Raw genomic sequence first — 21,388 nt, 5'->3', positions numbered from 1 at the left:
AAGGTCTTTTTGTGCCTGTATTGGATGTTGGTATTCCCTAATGCTTCGATCTGGCAATGCCTCTACATAAATATATTAACATGGGCACCTAGGTTTTGCACATGACTGTGCTTTAGTATTGTTAGTGGGCTCCTGAGTAAACAGATGGGAGTAAGTAAGTGGAAGATCTGGATGCCTGTTGGCTGGGATGGGATGGGAAAATAGATGGTAAAGGGTCTCACTAGGAAAACACTGGCATGCAATATTTCTGATGAGTGTTAACTCAGCTATGATGTTTTAGAGATGTTTTCTGCAAATTTAAGGAGGGGCAAAAAGTCAGATCTGATCTCTGAAGAGGCCTAGTGGGTTGGTGTTCTTTTCAGGTTAACACTGGTGATTTTAAATCTCTTTATTTTTAATGCCCCATTTAATAAAATTGGATCTTTAGGCTGATGCTTTTATAGCAATGGAGTATATTTATTTTAAAAGGAGGTGCTATCGATGCATACAAGTATCTTAAGGGTGGGTTTCAAGAAGTTGGGGCCAGGCTCTTTTCGGTGTCCAGTGACAGGACAGGGGACAACAGGTACAAACTGAAACATCGGAAGGCCCATCTGAATATGAGGAAGAGCTGCTTTACTGTGAGGATGGCAGAGCACTGAAACAGTTTGCCCAGAAAGGTTGTGGAGTCTCCTCGGGAGATTAAAAGCTGCCCAGATGCAACCCAGTACACCGTGCAGCAGGCATGGTCTAGCTGATCTCCAGAGGTCCCCAGCCTTTGTGATTTTCCTTCTCTCCGAGTGATTTCAAGCTTTAAAGAGCCAAGTGGAACAGTGCTATCATTTTGGTGTACCACTTACATTATGTCCACTTTTGTGATTCCCTGAAGCCCTCATAATACTTCAGTAAGTATTTCATACTAAGTCATGCAGAAGAGAAGATAAGCAGCAGTTACATGCTGCATGCCAAATGAAAATTAATGTTGTGTGGGAGGATATGGCTGAAGTATGTGCTGCGAAACATGTCTGGCTTACATTGTTTTGTCTCTTAGATCCTCTCCGCTTGAGCAGAGTGTACGTATTTCTCCGTGCTCTTTTCCCTCCTCCTGCCCACAAGCTCTTGGCTGACTTGGGTTAACAGTTAGGAGTGGTACAACAAAAGTACAGTCAGGCAAAAATACTTACTTGTCTTCCACAGTTTCAGGGCCTCTGTCCTGTACTGCTTGGTTTTACAAGAAATTCAGTAGTTGCTAAGTGTAGATTGTCAAAAGGATGTGTGAAAATTTGAGGAGGTGGAGCACACTTTATAAAAAGAAGAAGGGGTTTATTAACTGCAGGCATGTTACATGCTTAGGAATAGGCATGTTTATGTAAAAGTCAATCTTATTCAATCGGTTATTACACCACCATGCTGCCTTTTTGTTAGAAAGGAGTAATTGTAAAGGAAAAAATGCAACAGATATAAAAATATGAAACAGGACATGGTGAACTTCTGCGAAGGCTTAATTTTTTTTTTTCTTATGTAAACGAGTGAATGTTCTCTATTTTATTTGCATGGAAGGAACCTTGTATGAACTGTTATTGGGAGGAAAAATATATACAAATGAAAGAAAAACTTGGCTGAGTAGTAATAACATCTTCAAGCTTGGGAGTCTTGAAAACAGGGCATTTAGTTTGTGCTTTAGGAACTTATTTTCAAGAACATCACCACATTTTCTCATCTACAGTCCACTAGCAGAGTAGCAGAAAGTTATTTATTGAAATACCCATCAGCTGATGTTTGCTGTGGTTTCTGAAACAAAGCATCTGATAATAATTAAAATGCTTGATACACTAAAGATAAGTTTGATGAAAGAGCAGTCAAACTAAATTCTTACAGAGGTTTAATAGGAGATTGTTTGGATTCCTGTGGAGAGCTTGCAGATGGTTGCAAGTTTTCTTCGGAATTTTTTTAATAAACAGATCAGGGTTTTTTTTGATAAAGTCAAAATTCTGTCGTGACGTGGATGCTGATGGCTAGTAGGCTTGCTTTTCTTGCATATGTGCTGAGAACCCTTAAGCAGTAATCCTGGAGCCTTGAGGGATACTCAGATTGCAAGTTGAAAACCATTGTTATAGATAATTAATTTCTTTCTTACGCTTTCCACTTCAGCAAGAAAATAATGTGGCAGTTCTTAGCACTGCTCTCCCAAGATTTAGAGACAAAGACAACTAGTGTTGCTCTGCATCGGCTTTTTTGCCAGTACCCATTACTTAAAGCCTTGAAGACAGGTTAATGGTGTTGTGTGAACTCTCCTTACCTATGTGCACAACAGCTACAGCTGTTGCTGGAAGATAATTCTGCAGGTGTGACTTGGTTTAAAGAGTTAGCAGCTAGCTTGTTAGACTGAAAGTATGCTTTATAAAGTTTATCTTCAGCTTTGTGGAACTTGATGAAAGTGGTGGTTAACAGCAATTATTATGTGTGTGTTCATACCGTATTAAGCTACAAATGTTCTTGGCATCAGAGTTGATGTATCTTAATGGTGACATGCCATGGGTTTTATTGGAACAGAGAAACATTTTCATAAACAGCATGATAGATCACATTTTGGATCCCAGGGAAGGGGTTCCCTTTGTGAAACAGATTGAACAGTGAAGGAAAAATAAAAGGTCCTAACTTCTTATATCCACATTTTATGTCTCTTTCCCCATCTCCATTCTAAACTATCATTTACACTTAGTGCTCCATGGAAACGGAACAGCCTCACATACTTGTGTGTGGATCCAAGCATTTGGATGTTTATGATGAAGTATATTGCTACATCAATGTGACCATATTATTCCACAAAATTCAAACTATAAACTATCTCTGGTCAGACTGGCAATACACCTCTTAGGGAAAAGCTGCCAGAAGAGGTGACCTGAACATCTGTGTCAACCTTCAAGAAGGAACACGAGCACTGCATTTAACTCCCAGCAGTACAAACATTCAACAAAACATTATTTATGTCATCCTTATGTAAACTGTCTGCAAAAGTGCACACGCAGGAGAAAAAAACCCATATTTGACAGCCTAGGATAGTCTTGCTAATACCCTAGTGGTAGATAATATTTATAGGAGTGGTGTTACAAGAATCTTTCCAGCCCCCTCCTTCCCCCCCCCCCCAAAAAAGTATATTTTTAGGAAAAGAGGATTGCTGGGGGAAACAGCGTTGTGCTGCATGGGGAAGAAAAGAAATCTAGTCTCACAATAGCTGACCAGTGGGTATTTAAGCATACAGTCCTGGTCAAGTGACAGGAATCTTGGTGGGAAAGTGTTTTTGACCTCATGCACATTTAACTATGGCTTGAGAAAAGTGTATCCTTTGTTTCATTACAGAACTTCAAGCATGTCATGCTGAGACCCACTGCTGATCCTGAGACTTCAGCAAGTGGGCTTTTAAACATTGCTTTGTGCCTTTTTAAAAAACAAACAAAACAAAGCCAAAACTCTGAGAAAATTTAGGCAAAAGACAGACATTTAACTGTCTTCTGGTTTCTTCTTCCCTCTATCCCAAGGGCAGGGGAAATATATAAATAATGAAAGTAATTGGAGCATTTGTAATTAAATTTGGTCTTTGAAAAATGATTTGCTTATCTCATTGAGGCAATTATTGTTACCCTTCATGTCTTTGCTCAAAGCAGTAAGCATTAAAAGTAAGCAGTAAGCATATCCTTTCATAAAGTTACATGACATATGGAAAGTGTAATTCACTATCAAGTAAGTATCAGCAGTGAGAAGTATGAATTATAGTTGAGGCAGGCACAACTTAATGGAGCTTGACTGTTCTAAGCACGTCAGTGGTGCTTGTGCGTGGACAGCCATGTGCAACATGAACACTGATAGCTGTGGTGTCATTAAAGGCCAGGTTACCTCAAAATAATCTCATTGATTTCTCCATAAATTCAGTTCGATGCCCATTATTACATATGTCCATTTGCCTTGTTTCTCACTTGCTGGTGCTTCAGCTTTAAAATGCTCCCCTTGTTCTTTTTTCCAGACTCCCTTTCGGTCTCCAGCAATGATGCCAGTCCTCCAGCTTCCGTAACATCGCTTCAGCCCCACATGATTGGTGCTCAGAGCTCCCCGGGTCCCAAGCGCCCTGGCAACACCTTGAGGAAATGGCTCACCAGTCCTGTGAGGCGCCTTAGCAGTGGGAAAGCAGATGGGCACGTCAAAAAACTGGCCCACAAGCATAAGAAAAGCAGAGAGGTTCGTAAAAGTGCCGATGCAGGCTCTCAGAAGGACTCTGACGACAGTGCAGCGACACCACAAGATGAAACCGTTGAAGAGGTAAATGCTTAAGACAGCTTCCCGAGACTTGTTTGTAGGTTTTTCAAAGAATTAAATGTTGTCAGGTAAAGATTGTCTCAACTGACTGTCCAGCAGTGGAGCAAAGTGTTATGTGCCCTGTGCTCATCCTTGACTGCTGCACTCTGCGTCAGTACTGTGCCAGGGACAGCTTGTGCCTTCTGCTTTGAGAGTGTTAGTAAAGCTCTGTGAAGCATCTATAATTTAAAAAGAGAAATGGGAGAATAAAAAGTTGTCCTTTGACTTGACTCTCTTATGCTAATTTGGATAATGGCTTTGTGAGTAAAGGTGCTTCAAGGTCTGGGAATAATCAGGTCATTTTGTATTTCCTTTGCTTTTCTTGTTGATGGATCAGGGAAAGTGTAGGGAGAGCTGCTTAGCTGCTTAAAGCTCTAATTGCACCTTGCATAAGAGTCAGAGCACAGAAAAATTGCTGGCCCTTCAATGCAGGCCAGTTACCAGCAGTCAAGTAATATGCATGGCAGTTTTCATTGCAGAGAAGGAAATTGTGAACTGATCCAAATTTTGCCACCAAGGACATCTACTGAGGACTTCCCTTCTTCCCACAAACATGTGCCTCTCCTTCAAAGTCTGGAACTCCTCTATGAACAAAGCTGGCCTCCAGTTAGGTGCAGACAAGAGCCAAATTCTCTGTTACAAACCTATGGTTCAGGCTGGAACGAATGTCATGTTACTGCTTCCAAGGGCACAGCTGGGTGCATGCTATTCCCTTTTATTAGATTGACTCTGGCTATTGGTTTTGGTACTTACCATACAGAAAAGCAGTCTTAGTTGCCCAATTTTTTTATTAATTGCTGCTTTTTTTTTTTTCTCCTTCCTCCCAATGTATTTTTCTACAAGCTTGGAACACTAGTGAAGTTCCACAGTAAGTGTTGGGAAAGGAAGGACTAAAGATTTGGCAGCATGATGAATTGAGAGATGTTGTTTAGCAATGAATACTGGCCTCTGACCTTGAATGTCAGGCTGTAGAAAGAGACCCTCTGTGCTGCAGCTGTAGCATTGTTTTGGAAGTATGTTATTCTGCAGTTATGTGAGTGAAGGGAAAATCTAAGGCCAGTGCCTTGAAGTCAGGAAAAAACAATAACCATCTATGCTCTCCGCCTGTAAAGGTAGATAAATTGTAAAAATACTTCATGTTGTAATAGTGAGTTTTTATGTCCTCTAGGAGACTTGCTGTGATACATAGCAAGATACACATTTCAGAGGGATAGATTTCTCTTTCCAGAACTGAACTTGGAAAACAAGCATGGCTTTGATAACACTTTCCTTGTAGTAAATTTCAACTGAATGTCTTTTTCTTACTATTTAAATTCTTTTTCATTTACCAAACATTGAAAACTGACTTTGGCATCTGCACTTTCCCCCTCTGTTAAGGAGAGTTTGTAGCATCTGGACTGGTTGGGAGAGGGCTGAAACTACAGAATTAAAACAAGCATGTGATAACAAGCTTCATGCTGTTGAGATAACAGAGCTTGAACATCTTGATGTTATTTGCAGAGAGGTCGGAACGAGGGGCTGAGCAGTGGCACTCTCTCCAAGTCGTCCTCTTCCGGCATGCAGAGCTGCGGAGAGGAGGAAGGCGAGGAGGGAGCAGATGCTGTGCCGCTTCCTCCTCCCATGGCAATTCAGCAACACAGTCTTCTCCAGCCCGACTCGCAGGATGACAAGGTAGGAGCAGGATGTGGGGGAAGCTTCACATGGTGAGATAACCTCTGTTTGCACAAATTTTTCTTCTGCTTCCGAAGGTCTCCAAAATGTACATAATACAACTTTATGGTAGATGGAAGTTATCGCTATTTCACTTTAGACAACATTAAAAGGGTGTTCTGTGAAAAGAGCATTAATTAAATGCTTTTCTATTCTCAAAGCACGAGTGAGCACTTTAAATGTGAAAACAGGCTACTTTGTGTGCTCACAGGATGATTTACATCACTTTGGCTGTTGACATATTTAGTGATTAGAGTCTAATTGTTTTATAATCATACCTTTTGTTATACTTGGTTTTTGTTGGGTTTGGGGGGGAGAGGAAGGGGGGATGCCTAAGAGAAAAGAATTACCAAATAAGGATAATAATTCTCATGGTTTAACCCCAGCCAGCAATTAAGCCCCACACAGTCACTGTTCTACTGTCCCCGTGAGAATCAGAAGGGGAAGAGTGAAAAAAACTCTTGGGTTGAAATAAAGACAGTTTAATAGGTAAAGTAAAAGCTGTGCACACAAGCAAGGCAAAACAAGGAGTTCATTCACCACTTCCCATAGACTGGCAGGTGTTCAGCCATCCCCAGGAGAGCAGGGTTCCATCATGTGTAGCGGTGACTTGGGAAGATAAACGCCATCATACAAAACGTCCCCCCCTTCCTTTTTCTTCCCCCAGCTTTATATGCTGAGGATGTTGCCATATGGTCTGGAATATCCCTTTGGTCAGTTGAGGTCAGCTGTCCTGACTGTGTTCCCTCCCAACTCTTTGTGCCCCCGCATTCTCATTACTGGTGGGGTGGGGTGAGAAACAAAAAGGCCTTAGTGCTGTGTGAGCTCTGCTCCTCAATAGCTAAAACACCTCTGAGTTATCAACACTGTTTCCAGCACAAATCCTAAACATGGCCCCATACCAGCTACTGGGAAGAAATTTAACTCTACCCGAGCCAAAACCAGCGCATAATTCATCGTTTTTTTACAAACAAAGGCACATTAAAATTGAGGGTAAAAATTTTGCGCTGGTAATGAAACTTTGGATGTAGGTAGTAACTGCATGAAGAAAATCTCACTTGCATATGATCTGTTTTTCTTTAATGTTATGATGTTCATACATTGCGAGGGTTTATTTCAATTTTGAACCCGGATCAGACATTTAGGGGACACGTATCAAGTCTGGAAATGGAGGTGTTTAGAATGGAAATAATCTGGACTTGTGCAGCAGATAATCACATTATTGTTTTCTTGCCATTTTGCTCCTTAAAATTTTTAACCTTTTTAATCTACAGCACTGAATATTGTTAGTGAATTTTGTGACTGCTTGCTCTCTGTTCTCAGTGGTGCAGATGTTATTCATAACTTTAGTGGATCTTATTTTTGTTTTCTTTTTTTTTTTCCTTTTTAAAACACTGCCTTTCAGTGAGAATCTCATTCATCCCTGAAGCTGTTGTTAGTAGGATCAAAATGGCTGGTTCTTATGCTCTATGTGTATTCAATTCCTACATGTTTTCTGAATTGACAAAGTGTAACATACAAGTTGAAGAGTTATTATACTGGGAAATATTCCTGAAACAAAATAAGCAAAAATAGCCCAGCTTTCAGACCTGAGAGAATGTTTTCTTGCTAGAATAATCTCAGTTTTAGATTTAGAAATAAGATGAAAATAATGTTGGTGAAAATATGTTTAAGCTCCTGCTGATGAGCTGCCATATTTGCATGTTCCTTCAGTGACAGAAAACAATTGAAATACAAATATTATAAAAAGTGCTCCAGAGAAAAATTAACTTCATTACAGACCTCCTTACATAGCAAGAACACTATATATATATATATATATATATATATATATACACACACATATTTGTGAAGGGATATGCTTGTAAACTAGCGTCTGCTTACTTACGTATTTCTGGTGCAAAGTCAGACCCTTACCACAGCGGAGTAAGAGCAGCTTTGAGTAGCTTTCCATCTCCAGTAAATTTTATTTTCACTTCCATTGTGGTTTAACCCCAGCCAGCCACCAAATACCACACAGCTGCTTGCTTACTCCCCCACCAGTGGGATCAGGGAGAGAATAGGTCAAGTAAAAGATAGAAAACTCATGGATTGAGATTAAGCAAAAGCCATGCACACATGCAAAGCAAAACAAGGAATTGATTCACTGCTTCCCATTGGCAGGCAGGTGTTCAGCCATCTCCGGGAGAGTAGGGCTCCATCAGGTGTAATGGTGACTTGGGAAAAGAAACACCATCACTCCAAATGTCCCCCCCTTCCTCCTCCTTCCCTCCACTTTATACACTGAGCATGAGGTCACATGGTCTTGAATATCTCTCTGGTCAGTTGAGGTCACCTGTCCTGGCTGTATCTCCTCCCAACCTCCCAAGCACCCCCAACTTCCTCACCAGCATGGCAGTACAAAAAGCAGAAAAGGCCTTGGCTCTGTGTAAGCCCTGCTCAGCAATAACAAAAACATCTCTGTATTATCAACACTTTTTTTAGCACAAATCCAAAATGCTGCCCCATACCAGCCACTGAAGAAAATTAACTCTACCCCAGCCAAAACCAGCACAACTTCTTAAAAGATTAACATGCACCCACTTCAGTAAAAACATGTTGGGACAGTTTTTAAAGTAGCTGAAACTACATGCAGAGAAGACTTCAGAGAAGTTAAAATTTGGTGAAGTTAATATTATACCATAATTTTTCAAAGCATGCAAATAGTGATTCTTCTGTGATGTCTTGTAATTATGCAATATTTGTCCTTCATGGTGGGAGGCAAAAGGTCCCCTCATGGGGCATCCTGGGAGGTTGTGTGTGCCTCCCTCAAGATCACATACCACCAACTTCTAGCACCTAAAGTAAATGCTTTGTTGGAACACAGAAGTGGGAAGTCAGAGCAAGGTTTTACCCAGGAGAAGGTAGTTGGCTCTATTGATAGAGTTACTGATTTAATAAAAGGCTTGCAAACAAGTTCCCAGTTGTCTGCCTTCTGGATGGAGTCCTTCTTCACATTCCTGCCATGCTGGGTGGTTTCTTGGGTTGCTCAGCTACTCCAGATCCCAAGGAATGTCTCCTCCTTTCTGTGACCTCAGAGACTTGGCGTTCAGCTGTGCCTCCCTGCAAGCATTTCTTTCTCTCCAGAGCTCCTGCTGGAAACTCCCTGTTTGCTGGGTTTCTTCATCTCTTCCCAGCCTCCTGTGGGCCCTTAGCAGCATCTCATACCTGCCTGAGCTCAGTTGCTCACTCCAGTTTTCCCTTCTTTTCTGGGCAAGGGTTGTATTCTGCTCCCAGAGTACGTCATCAGGAAAGTCAGCAAGGAGTTTTATCTGTGCAGCTCCTTCTTTTTCAGATAATATGTGCTATAACCACAGGTCCTGGAAATCACAGTTCTGAAGTTTTGCCTCACATCCCATATACTCCAACAGAGAAATAAAAGAGACCATCACCAGAACCTGATTCTGATGCTGACAGTGTTTTGTAAGACTAAGCTGAGCTCCGCATCCAAAGTGAAAACCCACATACAGGCGCAGCTTTGGAAAACCTGGTCAGCAGTCGGATATCAGGAGCATGTAAATTGCCTAAAAGACAGGCCAGCTGTGGGATTGCTCAGTTTTTGGTGTGCATGCAAACATCATGTGTTAGGCCATGCTGATTTGTCTAAGAGCACTAAATAACACAATCATTTCTCCCCTAAGAGCTCATCTGCACACTATATGCATTCTTCCATTCAGCAGAATCATTGCGCACTCATGGATTTGCATTTGGTGGCAGTTTACAAGTCATTTGCATTTAGTTTTTGGATAAGCAGTGTTAAAAGTTTCAAGATCAGTTGTGTTAATATGAAACTAATTATTTTCGCTTTTTGTTTTCTCTTTTTGTAAACTCTGATGCAGCATTATGTTGACTTGTGTTCTGTCTCTGCTTTGGCTCAGTTCCCATATCTTTCTGTTTAAAGTTATCTGTATTTCCTTTGCTTTCCCAACCCCTGTTTTTCCTTTCCAAATAAGGCAAATACAAGGCAAACTACCTAAAATCTGTGTATTCTTTCTTCATTTTTTTTTTTGTCTTTATTTACTTATGGGGAGTCTTGTTACACCCGTGCTTGATTTGAGCAGAACCTCTTGTGTTGAGTCATTATTCATGCCGTTTCTTTGTCCGGTTTGTTGGAAATGTTTGCAGGACAGCTTGCCCTGTGCTGCAAGATGTTCACTGTGCATTTTGTAATATGAAGTACGGTTCATATTACACCCTATTTCCACTTTCCAGTTACTAACTGATAAATGTAATATGCAAACAACTCTGTTTGCAAATTACTGTGGCTGAATTTAATGGCCTTCTCCCAGAATCCTTTACTGTGAACACCTTTTACCTTCAGTTGTATCTATAAACTGGCATTTTATAGCTTATGAGGCCAGAGATCTTCTGTGCTCTACACATACCATTGGAAAAAATGGATGGCACAAGGAATGGTGAGCTCAATTTCCCATCTGAATCTGGGCAATATACCCCAGCTCCTTTAGAAAAGTAAATGCCCCTGAGTTACTGGTGTATTTTTTCTTAACATAATAATGCTTCCTCCTTTATTTCAAGTCTTCTTGATTTCTCTTACTGCTCTGCAGTTGTTGCCTTGTTTAAGCAGCAATAAAATAGGTTAACAAACTGTTGTCCATTGGGTCAGCTCAGGAAATTTTCATAACTATTTGTCAGCAATTATCAGCAATTATATTTCCTTGACTTCTATTGCATGTAGGAACAGGAATTTTTATCCCAGCATTTAACTTCTGTGGGGTTTTCTTGAAACTTCCAACTCCAGTTGCTCAAGTTGGAAGGGATGATCTTAGTGTTGTATGACACTGACAGTACCTGTCGGGTACCTTTGTCTGACAGAAGTGAAGGAAGTCTCTTGATCCTTGAGCAAGTACCAGGCTAACTCTCGGGTTCTCCTTCCTTTGTGTCCTTGCACAGACATCTTCTCGATTGTTGGTGCGGCCGACCAGCTCCGAGACGCCCAGTGCTGCAGAACTCGTCAGTGCAATTGAGGAGCTCGTCAAAAGTAAAATGGTGAGACTGACCAGCAGGTGCATGTGTCTAAAGAAGTCGTGTCTTCAAGCCCCAGCTTGCTATTCAAAGAAAACCTGCATGTTTTACATTGACTCCTAAAATTTGCTGTCTTCTTTCAAAAGTCTGGGTTCCCTTTCTGGGATGACGTATGGGGTCATTTTGTACACACTCTTTTGTAAAAGCATTTACTGAATAGGTAAATGGCTATATAGAGGAGCAAAAAAGCAATAAATAAGAGAAACTAGAAAGAAAATAGGTAGAAAATTTACTAAGTATGTCCTGTTAGTAAAAAGAAAATGTCCTATTAGTAGAATAAATGCAAAGACCCAGGGTCTTAGACTAGTAGACCTTTCTGAGAAGAATCCCTGAAACTAAATTTATTGCAAATCTTATGAGGGTCCTCAGTAAAGTAGGTAACCCCAATAGCAGAAACATTTATGTTTTCTAGTTGCTCTTTAGGCAACATGATAATGAAGAAATAAGTAAAAGAGTAAAGGGATCATTTTGCATGTCGGTGCCTCCATCCTTGCTAACAAATTGATTAGGCGGAATTTGTGTCAGCTTTTCCAAGTTTCTATGTTTTAAAGTTTCCATGTTTCTGAAGATTCTAGTTGACATGTTTTAAAGTTTTCTTGTTTCTGAAGATTCTCATTATATGCATAATTCCAGGAAGGCCCTTTGTAATCAAAATCCAGCTTGACCCAATCTGAGAAAAACTTCTCTAGCTGACCCTGTTTGAGATTGGACTATATGGTCTCAAGAGGTCCCTCAGTAATTCTGGATTTCCTCAAAACCTTTAAATCCAGCTTTTGCAGCATAGCCCCTGTTGGGCTCAACATGAAGTGCCTTTGTGAAAACTAAAAAGAATTGCAGCATGGCAGCCCCATGTTATCAGAGGTTGATATTTTCGAGGTTCATTCTAAATTTAAGAAGCTTTGAGTTTCAGAATTAAAAAATTTATTTTCTGTTTTCTCATTCAGAGAGCATTACATTATTGCATAAAATAATTACTGTACTCTCTTGGGTATTCACTTTGCTTTTTACTTCTCTTACACCAGAAGGGTGAATAAGAAGTAATCTATGGGAAAATACAGCACAGTGTTTTGTAAATGGAAAGTTTGGTAGTCCATGTGTCTTTCAGGCTGCCTAGCAGTGGATATAACTTAATGATCCGTGCATATAGTCCTTTGGGGAGATGTTCTCATTTCACAGTTTTAGCCAAGGGTCAGCTTCCCCTGGGTTTTGAGCAAGTCATATCATTATTGGTTTTTACTTTTGTGGGGAAAGAAAAAAAATTATAGCTGAACCCCACCCCGGTGAAGTAAATGTGTCTTGCATTAGGGCTGTATCACATGCAAGGAAAATGTGATACATAGCTGTAGCTTGATCCAAGATTATGGGCTTGAATTAAAGAAATCAAATGAATACTTCATAGAAGATGTTAGTATTATTTCTCCCATTGCTTTTTCATCTTTCATACAAACAGAAGCCTGTGGAATCCATGCAAGGGAGATAGTGTATCTGGCAGAGGATACAAGGACTCTTTTCTAGGATCTGAACAAGCTCAAAAGCACCACTGACAGTGTAGAAGTCATTATTTTCTTCACTGAGACACTATTTTGGCTAGTTATTAAGATAACCAAAATGTCTGACAAAGGGTGCTGCTTCTATTGTATTAAAAATGTAACATCATAAGAATCTCCTTTAAAGATGTCCTATTTATTGTTGGAAGTAATTTGTATATGCCAGAAGTCAAATATGACAGATTTAGTTTAATCTCTGGCCATGAGGACACATTTGTGTTGCTCCCACCATGGAAGTACTTACATCCTGAGCAGGATAGTCTGACTTTTAGCCATTGCTGCTCAAACCAATTCAGCTCCTTTATTTTCCTGTGAAAGAAAGACTGTCATCTCAAACGTGCTTCTCAAATGTGCTTCAAAGGCTCAGTTATCATGGAAAGCCATGTTGTTGGCTGGTTTCCTGGAGGCTTGTGACCTGCTTTGCCAAGATACATTAAAGTAATTATTTCCCATAGATTGCTCTATACAGCTGCTTGTAATATGTCTTGTGAGTAAAGGAGAAATAAATCATTGTTGCTGACTGTCTTGAATACCTTCTCAGGCTCTGGAGGACCGTCCAAGTTCCTTGTTGGTAGATCAAGGTGACAGCAGCAGTCCATCCTTCAACCCTTCAGATAACTCCCTTCTATCCTCCTCGTCACCCATAGATGAGATGGAGGAAAGGAAGTCCAGCTCCTTGAAAAGACGACAGTAAGACCAATTTTTTACAATTTTTCTTTTTTTTTTTAACAATGCTCATTTTGAACTGGCAGCAGAAGCTGTTAGTGTGAATGTGGGAGGACTTGTCTTAGATGTCAAGCTTGTGGTCACATTTCTCTGAGACATTCAATCTGTGATTTTTAATTCTAGTCATATCTGTGTTTGACTTCTGCTACATGTCACTCTCATTTATTCGGGAAGATGCTGATCTTTAAATGTCCAAAGGTTTATTAGGCTTCAAAAAATGGTCATTCCCCTCATTCTATTCCAACCCATGGTTAATTTCTCTATGTAGTAGTAAACCGTTACCATGGTAGAATAAAAACATGCCTGGTTTCAAATTTTTTAAACTTGTGTGTAGAAATAACCATCCATATGTCTAAGAGTCTCCAGACCAGAGACATAATAGCATTTTATTTTAAACAATAGTTAAATGTTTAATTTTAATGTCACGTTTAAGAAAACATCTGACTTTAGATAAACAGAAGCGAGCCTTGTCCAATTTCAAAGTCAAAGCAGTATCTTGCTAAGAACCAATGTACATTAATTCTTCCATTTCAGTTCTGCCTATCAAACATATGTGACTGCAAATGTCTAAAAAGTTGTATGCCATTAATCCTCTTGAAAAATCTCTTTCATTTTTTAATACGTGTTCACCTTTTTCCTTCCACTGTAGCTATGTCTTACAGGAATTAGTGGAGACAGAACGAGATTATGTCCGAGATCTGGGCTATGTAGTTGAGGTATGATGGTTTTAATTCTCTTGATTTCTTCTTTTTTTTTAAGTGTGTTACTAACCAGCTGTGCAGCTTGAACCTCATTATGTTTTTCAAAATGAGACACAGGAAGAGACTAAAAATGTGAAAGTTTCCCTCCTGCTGGCTTTTAATGTATTAAAATACTACGTCAGATTTTATTCCTTTCTTCCTGTTACTGTGTCCACCTTGTTGTTCTCCTGAGGAGCATAGTTCTTTGTCTTTTTTTTTTTTTTTTGTTAAAACACTACCTTTGGCCTAATGTTACTCTGGTAGATAGTGGGTTTATTTAGCACATCTAAATTTTTTTTTAAAAAAGTGTTGTGGCTCAGCATACGGAGCAGCTATCCAAGATTTGAAAGTCCTCCTTCCTCTCCTACTGCTAGGCTTCTCTTAGACTTCCTAGCTTCCCCTGCCGTAAAATGAGATAACATCACACATCTCCCTTCAGTCTTCAGCTACCAAGAAGATGCATTTGGAAGAGCAGAAAGAATGAGCATGACAGTGAATTTTAGCCTAATAAGGTTCAATTCTTAAACTCTAATTTGGAGGGAGGGAGAGAAGGAAAGATCACACACTCTTGATAATGTTTTTACAGTATTTAAAGGGTGAATTAGGAGTCTACAAATAGATGTATTTTTGTAACTAACAAAATAATTTCAGGTGAAAATGCTAGACATCAAAACATATACTTGGCAAACCAAAACCCAACCTGCCTATTTAGGAATAGAAGTATTAGGGGGGGAAAAAGGAAGGAATAGAGTTGCATGAATATTGCAGAATTTAGAAACACTCCCAGCTCTAACTATATGATAGAATTGCTCAGCGAGACGACTGTGTAGACACCAAAAATAATATGGGACTATGGGAAAATGTAAGAAGGACTTTACTGCAGCCAGAATGCTTGCTAACAATTGATTTTCAGATTTTTGTGTTTGGTTTGCTCATACTGCAAGCAGTAGTCCATGCAGTGCAGTCCCACGAGCAGTGCTTTCCTCCTCAGGGCACTTTGGTGTGGGGTTAGCATGAGTGACTGATGTAAGAGACGCCAAGCAAAGCTGCACTTGTGCTCAGGAACAGCCCCACTTGGCAAGGCATTGCAGCTGCTTCAGGCAGTAAGGAGAAGCCTGTGGAAGTTTCCTTCCTGCTGTGAGCCCATTCACGCAGGCTAAATTAGCCAGAGTGAATTCATTTTTCTAGCACTGGGCACTGATGTGTAGACAGCCTCAGGTCAATTTGTGATACTTTGTGTCTGTGCCTTATGTTATGCTGTTATAGAGCTGTTTTCTGGTTTGGTTTTGTGTCCCAAGCAAGTTGTTGCCATTGGACATCTTCTGGGAAAAGGGGGATTAAAAGACAACTCACTTTTTTTAAAGTAAGAATGTTCACAGTGAATTCACTTGCACTGTTGCAGGGTTATATGGCACTTATGAAGGAAGACGGCGTACCTGATGATATGAAAGGCAAAGACAAGATTGTGTTTGGAAACATTCACCAGATTTATGACTGGCACAGAGAGTAAGTATTGTACCTAAAAAATACTAGACTGGATTTAAGAAATTATTTTATTTCTTCAGATATTCAGATACAAGGTAAATGCAGTTGGTTTTGTGCTTTGAGTTGTAGAAAATGTAAATTCAGCTTACAGATGTTGGTGTGAAGATTTGCTTTAAAGAAGGATGCATGTATATGTATGTATATATATAGCAACTACCTCAACTGAGGATCTCTAATGTGGACAGAACTTTGTACATGGCTTTCTCTCTAACAATGCAGTCTAAATAATTTTTTAGGGGTGGTTAGCATGGAAATATTAGCATCTCAAGCATTCAGACTAGGAACGGGAAAGCTTTCAGTCAATATATATGAAATTTGATAGTTTTATTAGTGAACGCCAGGGCTTTTTTTCATCTTGGCATGGATTCAGCATGTCCTTTTGAAAAACTGTATTGAAATACTACACTGTTGCCGTTGTCAGTTTGGACAGGCATTAATATCCAAAGCTGCTGATAGGGGACACACTTTGCCTTGCCATTACCTGTTGCTATAATGTGTACTGTCAGAAAAAAAGAAGTGTTTATTCTGTTTATGTTCAGCTTCTTTTTAGGAGAGTTGGAGAAGTGCCTTGAAGATCCAGAAAAGCTCGGATCCCTGTTTGTTAAACATGTAAGTGCAAATGTCTTTGTTGGCAAACTATTGCTGCTACTGACCAACATGTTTGGTTCTTGAACACTGATAAGAAAGTGCTGTACAATGGTCTTCGCTGTAAGAGGTGGAGAGATAGCTTTTAAGAGCTTATAAATAGAACAAGTATATGCTCTAGTCTTTGTCCCCAGTACCTTCCTCTGGAGAGGGGACATGAATGTGGGCTCCGTTTCTCTATTCAGTTACACTTCAGTGCAAGGGAATTGTCACTTCGTGTGACCCCTGCCTTCTAATCCCAGGTGTCCATGCAGTAGCGTGGAATATAAGAAATAAAAATAGGAAAGAGGCTCATTCTTATTCCAGTTTGAGTGCATTCCAATTATGTATCCTTTCCCCTTCTGAGAATTTGTCACTGGCAAAGTAGAAAACCTGCAGGAAGTAGCTCTCCCTGTTTCTGATTGCTGTTTTACTTTATTTCTCCTGGTATTATTTGTAACTGAGTTGTCTTCAAAAGGCACCTTTACCACTCCAGATGGAAAGGCAAGCTGTGATGCTATTACAGCATCCTCTAGCAAAACCCTATTGGCTAGAACATGATTCAGTTCCTGTTCTTAATCTGTGTCCTGTGTCCTTTCCAATCTCCATCTTATTTTTCCATTTCTTTCTTACCATTTATCTTCACTGGTCAGTACTCTGTAAGTCTCTGGGAAGCAAAGGCTCTAACAGCAAACCAATCCTAGCAAAGTGATAGGAAAGATTTTGAAGTAGGTATGTCTGTACTTCTTAACCAGCAAGGTCAGTAATCAAGAATGAATCTTAAAAGGTGAAGTTATTTCCTCTCTTTTTCTTTGTTGCTTTGATATTAAAAGTACATGCACAAAGTAAAGAATCAGATTTAAAAAATACTTGTGCCTCCATTTCCAGGCTTCATCACCTACATCCCCACCCAATCTCCAATAGGACACCCAATACTAAATAAAAGACATGAAAGTTTTCTCCTAACTGTTCTGTACATGTAAATGGGAGGGGGTTATTATTCTAATAAATTTGAATAATAATCAGATCATTAAAATAGAATGAAAAATACTGTATGTCAAAGGTTCCATTACAGAATCACGGAATGGTTAAGGTTGGAAGGGATCACTGTGGGGTCATCTTGTCCAGCCTCCCATGGCTCTTGGTAAAAGAAAAATATAACTATTTTCATGCTTAACTTTATTGTGGGACCTGCTGAGCTGTCATCTCTGAACACCTGTTATTCAGGAAGATTTACAGCTGTGGGAATTTTTTTCACTTGTGTTGCCTTTCTAAAATTATAATGATGTTCCCAAATAATTGTGTTTTCAGATCTGTAGTTTCTGCATATGTAACTACTTCTTTTCCTTAAAGGGTTCTTTCTAAGTTCATACATTGGAACTGCTGTACTACTTAAAGTAGTACTCCATTTCAATCTGGTGTGTGGTTTTTTTGATAATGGTGTATCATTCTGTATCTTTGTTCCTCTAGGAGAGAAGGTTGCACATGTACATAGTTTACTGCCAAAACAAACCAAAGTCTGAGCACATTGTCTCAGAATACATTGATACGTTTTTTGAGGTAAGTCCCTGAGAGAGGATATGTGGATTATCAAATCTGTTGATCAAACAAGAAAACAAAACAAAACAGAAAAATGCAGCAGATATTGTTGTTAATGTTTTCAATTACAATTGCTTGCCATTTCTGTTTTGATTTCTCAAATGTGATACAGACTCCTAGAGATGAAAACTAAAGGTTAGGTATAAGATATTAATTAATCAGTAGAGTCTTATCCTTACTAGCCTTAGCCCACGCAGTTACCAGTGTATTTTATATGGAATAGCAATTCTGGATGAGCAGAAGTCACTGTTGAAAATAGGCTGTATACAACCTTTGACTGAAAAATTACATTTCAATCTGTGGCCTTGTCAAAAAAAGAGAGATGAAACATGCTTGCAGAAGGGAATACCTTGGAAGCAAGGTTGATAAGGGGAAGGACTTCAGCTTTTGCAAATTGAAGATTAGATTCATCTCTAACTTTTGCCAATTTCTGGTCTGATAACAGTTAATACTGATATATCCTTGTTTATATATATTTTTTTTTTTTTCTCCATATACTGCTATGAATGCTGTGTTTCTAACTGAACAAAACAAAGGTCTTTCTAACTGAACAAACAAAAATGTTTGTTTTACAACTCTCAGGATCTAAAGCAACGCCTGGGCCACAGACTTCAGCTCACAGACTTGCTAATAAAACCTGTGCAGAGAATTATGAAATACCAGCTGTTACTAAAGGTAAAGTGATGTTGAGATGAGTGAGTTGTGTTAACAGATATGTTTTCTTTTTAAATTATTGCTGATGTTGTTCCACCCCTTTCCCTAACAGAACCCAGATTTGTAAGCAATGCCATCTGATTATTTCCTGAGCACATGCAGATAGTTATAAAAATTGCAGTAGATCGCTTGGGCAGAAATTTGGTTTCTTCTCTTAACAGTTAAAGACCAAATGTTTAGGCCATGGAAATGTTTAAAATTTGTACCAGTGTCATAGGAATGGGAGAAGGAACTCTCAACTGTTTTCAGATGTAAAAGTCATACAAATTGTTGGGACTCATGACAGCTTCTCCAGCTACACCTGCAATCATTTTAATATCACATAAGTGTTTACTGAAGAGCAGTCCTGTGTAGCACAGAGGTCATTGCCTTAGCATATGTTTTTGTATGAGGTAAATCCAAATGGTGTGTCTTCTGCAGTCTGTTGTATTCTGATAGAGGGTATCAAATTCAGATTTTCTCAGATTTCTCTTTGATGATTAATGAGAAAAGAAATATTACTTGACTTTTTTTTTCTTTTTCAGGACTTCCTCAAGTATTCTAAAAAAGCTAATCTTGACACAACAGAACTAGAGGTACTTGAGACATTTTCACTTAGTGATATGAATTTTTTTAACTCTGAACTTCTTTTGTTTTGGCAGAGTCACTTTCCTTTTCTGATCTTCCTGAGAAAGTGATTATAAGTGTTTACTTCTTGCATTTCTATTCTAAAGCAACCGTATCAAATGAAACAAAATTTTATGCTGCTAACTCTTCTGGAAAATAAAGCTTTGACTTTTTATTTGTCTTGAACAGAAAGCTGTAGAGGTCATGTGTATAGTACCAAAACGGTGTAATGACATGATGAATGTTGGCCGCCTGCAAGGATTTGATGTAAGTTGGCTGGAGTTTTGCTCAGAGATTTTGTCAGGTTCTCTAGAAATTAACTATTAATATTGTGGGGAGAAATGTGTACAGTGCTCCCTCACTATCTGGTTAGCTGGTGCAAAAAGCAGTGAATGAAAAATCAAGTCTTAGCCCTGTCAAGGAGGTTTTCCTGGGAAACATTACCTGCTGTGTCAGTCATACTAGGTAAGTCCTTCTGCGTAACCTAGAAGGGGCACGTGTTACTACAGTTCCCTTGTTGACTAAAGGCTTGAAAAGCAGTGTAATAATCAGTTATCAGCAGGTGAGCAGACCTGACTTCTGCACTGTAGACAAAGGAGGAGTCACTACGGTCAGTCATGTACCTGAGGCAGCTGTAGCCCTCCTTGTTTTGCTAAGTCTAGAAGAGATGGAAATTGGTTACTGAAGCAGTATGCACCAGCCAGGCCACAGTCGCACCTTCTACTTGCAAAGCTCTTTATATTCTGTGATGCAGACATGAACTTGAGTTCTTCCCCTACTCCGCACCCTGGAAGAATATATCAGTAACTGTTGGAGTTATTGAGAATAGAGAAATTAAAGCCTTAGTGTTACAAACCTCAGAGTGCAGTGTGAATTGAAAAGGGTGGAGTGGATTTGTGGGTTTTGGTCTGGTTTTTTGTTTTGTCTTTTTCTTTTTGATGTTTGCCTTTTTTTTGAGAATCAGCACAAGAATATCTTGTGTATAGGAGGAGAAATGAATATATAATGGTCAGTGACAGTCAGAAGGTGGGAAATACACAAAGCTGTTTGGCATGAGAATGTGCTCATAAGGGTTGATTGGGGAAAGAAACTAAGAACTGCACTAAATATGTTTCTGCTTGCCTCTGTGTTTAGGGTAAAATTGTAGCCCAGGGTAAGCTCCTGCTCCAGGACACATTCTTGGTTACAGACCAGGATGCGGGACTTCTACCACGCTGCAAGGAGAGACGGGTCTTCCTGTTTGAGCAGATTGTCATTTTCAGTGAGCTGCTAGATAAAAAGAAAGGTTTCTCCATGCCCGGATTCTTGTTTAAAAACAGTATCAAGGTAACTGTTGTGTGTGAGTCTTTTGTGTCCCCTGCACGAACTCTGCTAAGGTAACGGTTTCTCGTTCTGTGGGCAGTCACTAGTGACATCTAGATGTGCAATCACAGAGCACAATGAGCTGTCAGTCATTTCCTGAAATTACTTCCTACCAAATTTGTTCTCACTCCGATGGTAAGTGGAGATCTTCAGATCCCAGTACTCTGATGCTTCCTGCGTGAAGCATATCAAAGCAGGTGTTCTGGCACAAAGCACTGGACAAGTATTCACAAAGAGTTTAGTTTTCAGCTCTGTGCTGTGTGTATGCCACATTTCAAAGTCATTGCAAGTAGAGGTAATAACTCTTTTTATATCCTTTCTGATACCCAGATATGTGGGTAACATTTGTAAGTAGTATGACCTTCTTAGATATGTCAGCTCTTCCTCAAACAAATAGGTGTTTCCCACTTCAAGCTTCCCTGAAATAAACCCTGATATTAGGGCCCAGCAGCCCTCATGAAGTGTTTTGGGCGGACCCTGCTCCCCCTAATTCACCTTGGTGCTCTGCCTGCCACCTGAGCCTGCTGTTTATAGCTCTGGCTGAGCAGCCTGGTCCAAAGCATTGCTGTATCTGCAGCTGAAGCCTTTGGTGGGGGCCAGTGGTAGAGAGGGCTCCATAGCAGGCTCAGCATTTTAACTAATCTGAAAGCAAAGTGAGGGATGGAGAACATTGGGCCGTGCAGACCTGCTGGGTATTGTTCAGGCACAGTGTGTCAGTAAGATATCCATTAATCCTTAGTTTACTGGAATACTTCATTTTATGGTACTATTTTACTGAAGGAAAGAGTGGTTATCATTTGAAGA

The 21,388-nt window shown here is 39.7% G+C and overlaps 1 protein-coding gene across 4 annotated transcripts in view; it reads left to right on the top strand.

Moving 5' to 3' along the window:
* TRIO (trio Rho guanine nucleotide exchange factor) overlaps nucleotides 1-21,388 on the top strand; it is a 248,797-nt gene that overhangs the window by 209,438 nt on the left and 17,971 nt on the right. For 3 of the 4 annotated variants that reach the window (XM_042048799.1, XM_042048802.1, XM_042048801.1), the window contains exons 35-46: nucleotides 4,001-4,293; nucleotides 5,830-6,000; nucleotides 10,990-11,085; nucleotides 13,210-13,358; nucleotides 14,044-14,110; nucleotides 15,537-15,640; nucleotides 16,219-16,288; nucleotides 17,774-17,863; nucleotides 18,485-18,577; nucleotides 19,141-19,191; nucleotides 19,412-19,489; nucleotides 20,357-20,548. In XM_042048799.1, the coding sequence (XP_041904733.1) occupies nucleotides 4,001-4,293; nucleotides 5,830-6,000; nucleotides 10,990-11,085; nucleotides 13,210-13,358; nucleotides 14,044-14,110; nucleotides 15,537-15,640; nucleotides 16,219-16,288; nucleotides 17,774-17,863; nucleotides 18,485-18,577; nucleotides 19,141-19,191; nucleotides 19,412-19,489; nucleotides 20,357-20,548 (1,454 nt within the window). Of the gene's footprint in view, nucleotides 1-4,000; nucleotides 4,294-5,829; nucleotides 6,001-9,917; nucleotides 10,455-10,989; nucleotides 11,086-13,209; nucleotides 13,359-14,043; nucleotides 14,111-15,536; nucleotides 15,641-16,218; nucleotides 16,289-17,773; nucleotides 17,864-18,484; nucleotides 18,578-19,140; nucleotides 19,192-19,411; nucleotides 19,490-20,356; nucleotides 20,549-21,388 lie in introns of those variants that run through there. The other variant, XM_042048803.1, reaches the window with a different exon arrangement.

This window comes from Corvus kubaryi, unplaced genomic scaffold (assembly GCF_017639235.1).
Source record: "Corvus kubaryi isolate FWS band 111438036 unplaced genomic scaffold, C.kubaryi_AGA036_p1.0 68, whole genome shotgun sequence".
Lineage (NCBI taxonomy): Eukaryota > Metazoa > Chordata > Aves > Passeriformes > Corvidae > Corvus > Corvus kubaryi.
The sequence above is the reverse complement of the archived record's forward strand: the minus strand, read 5'-3'. Positions and strand labels throughout refer to the sequence as shown.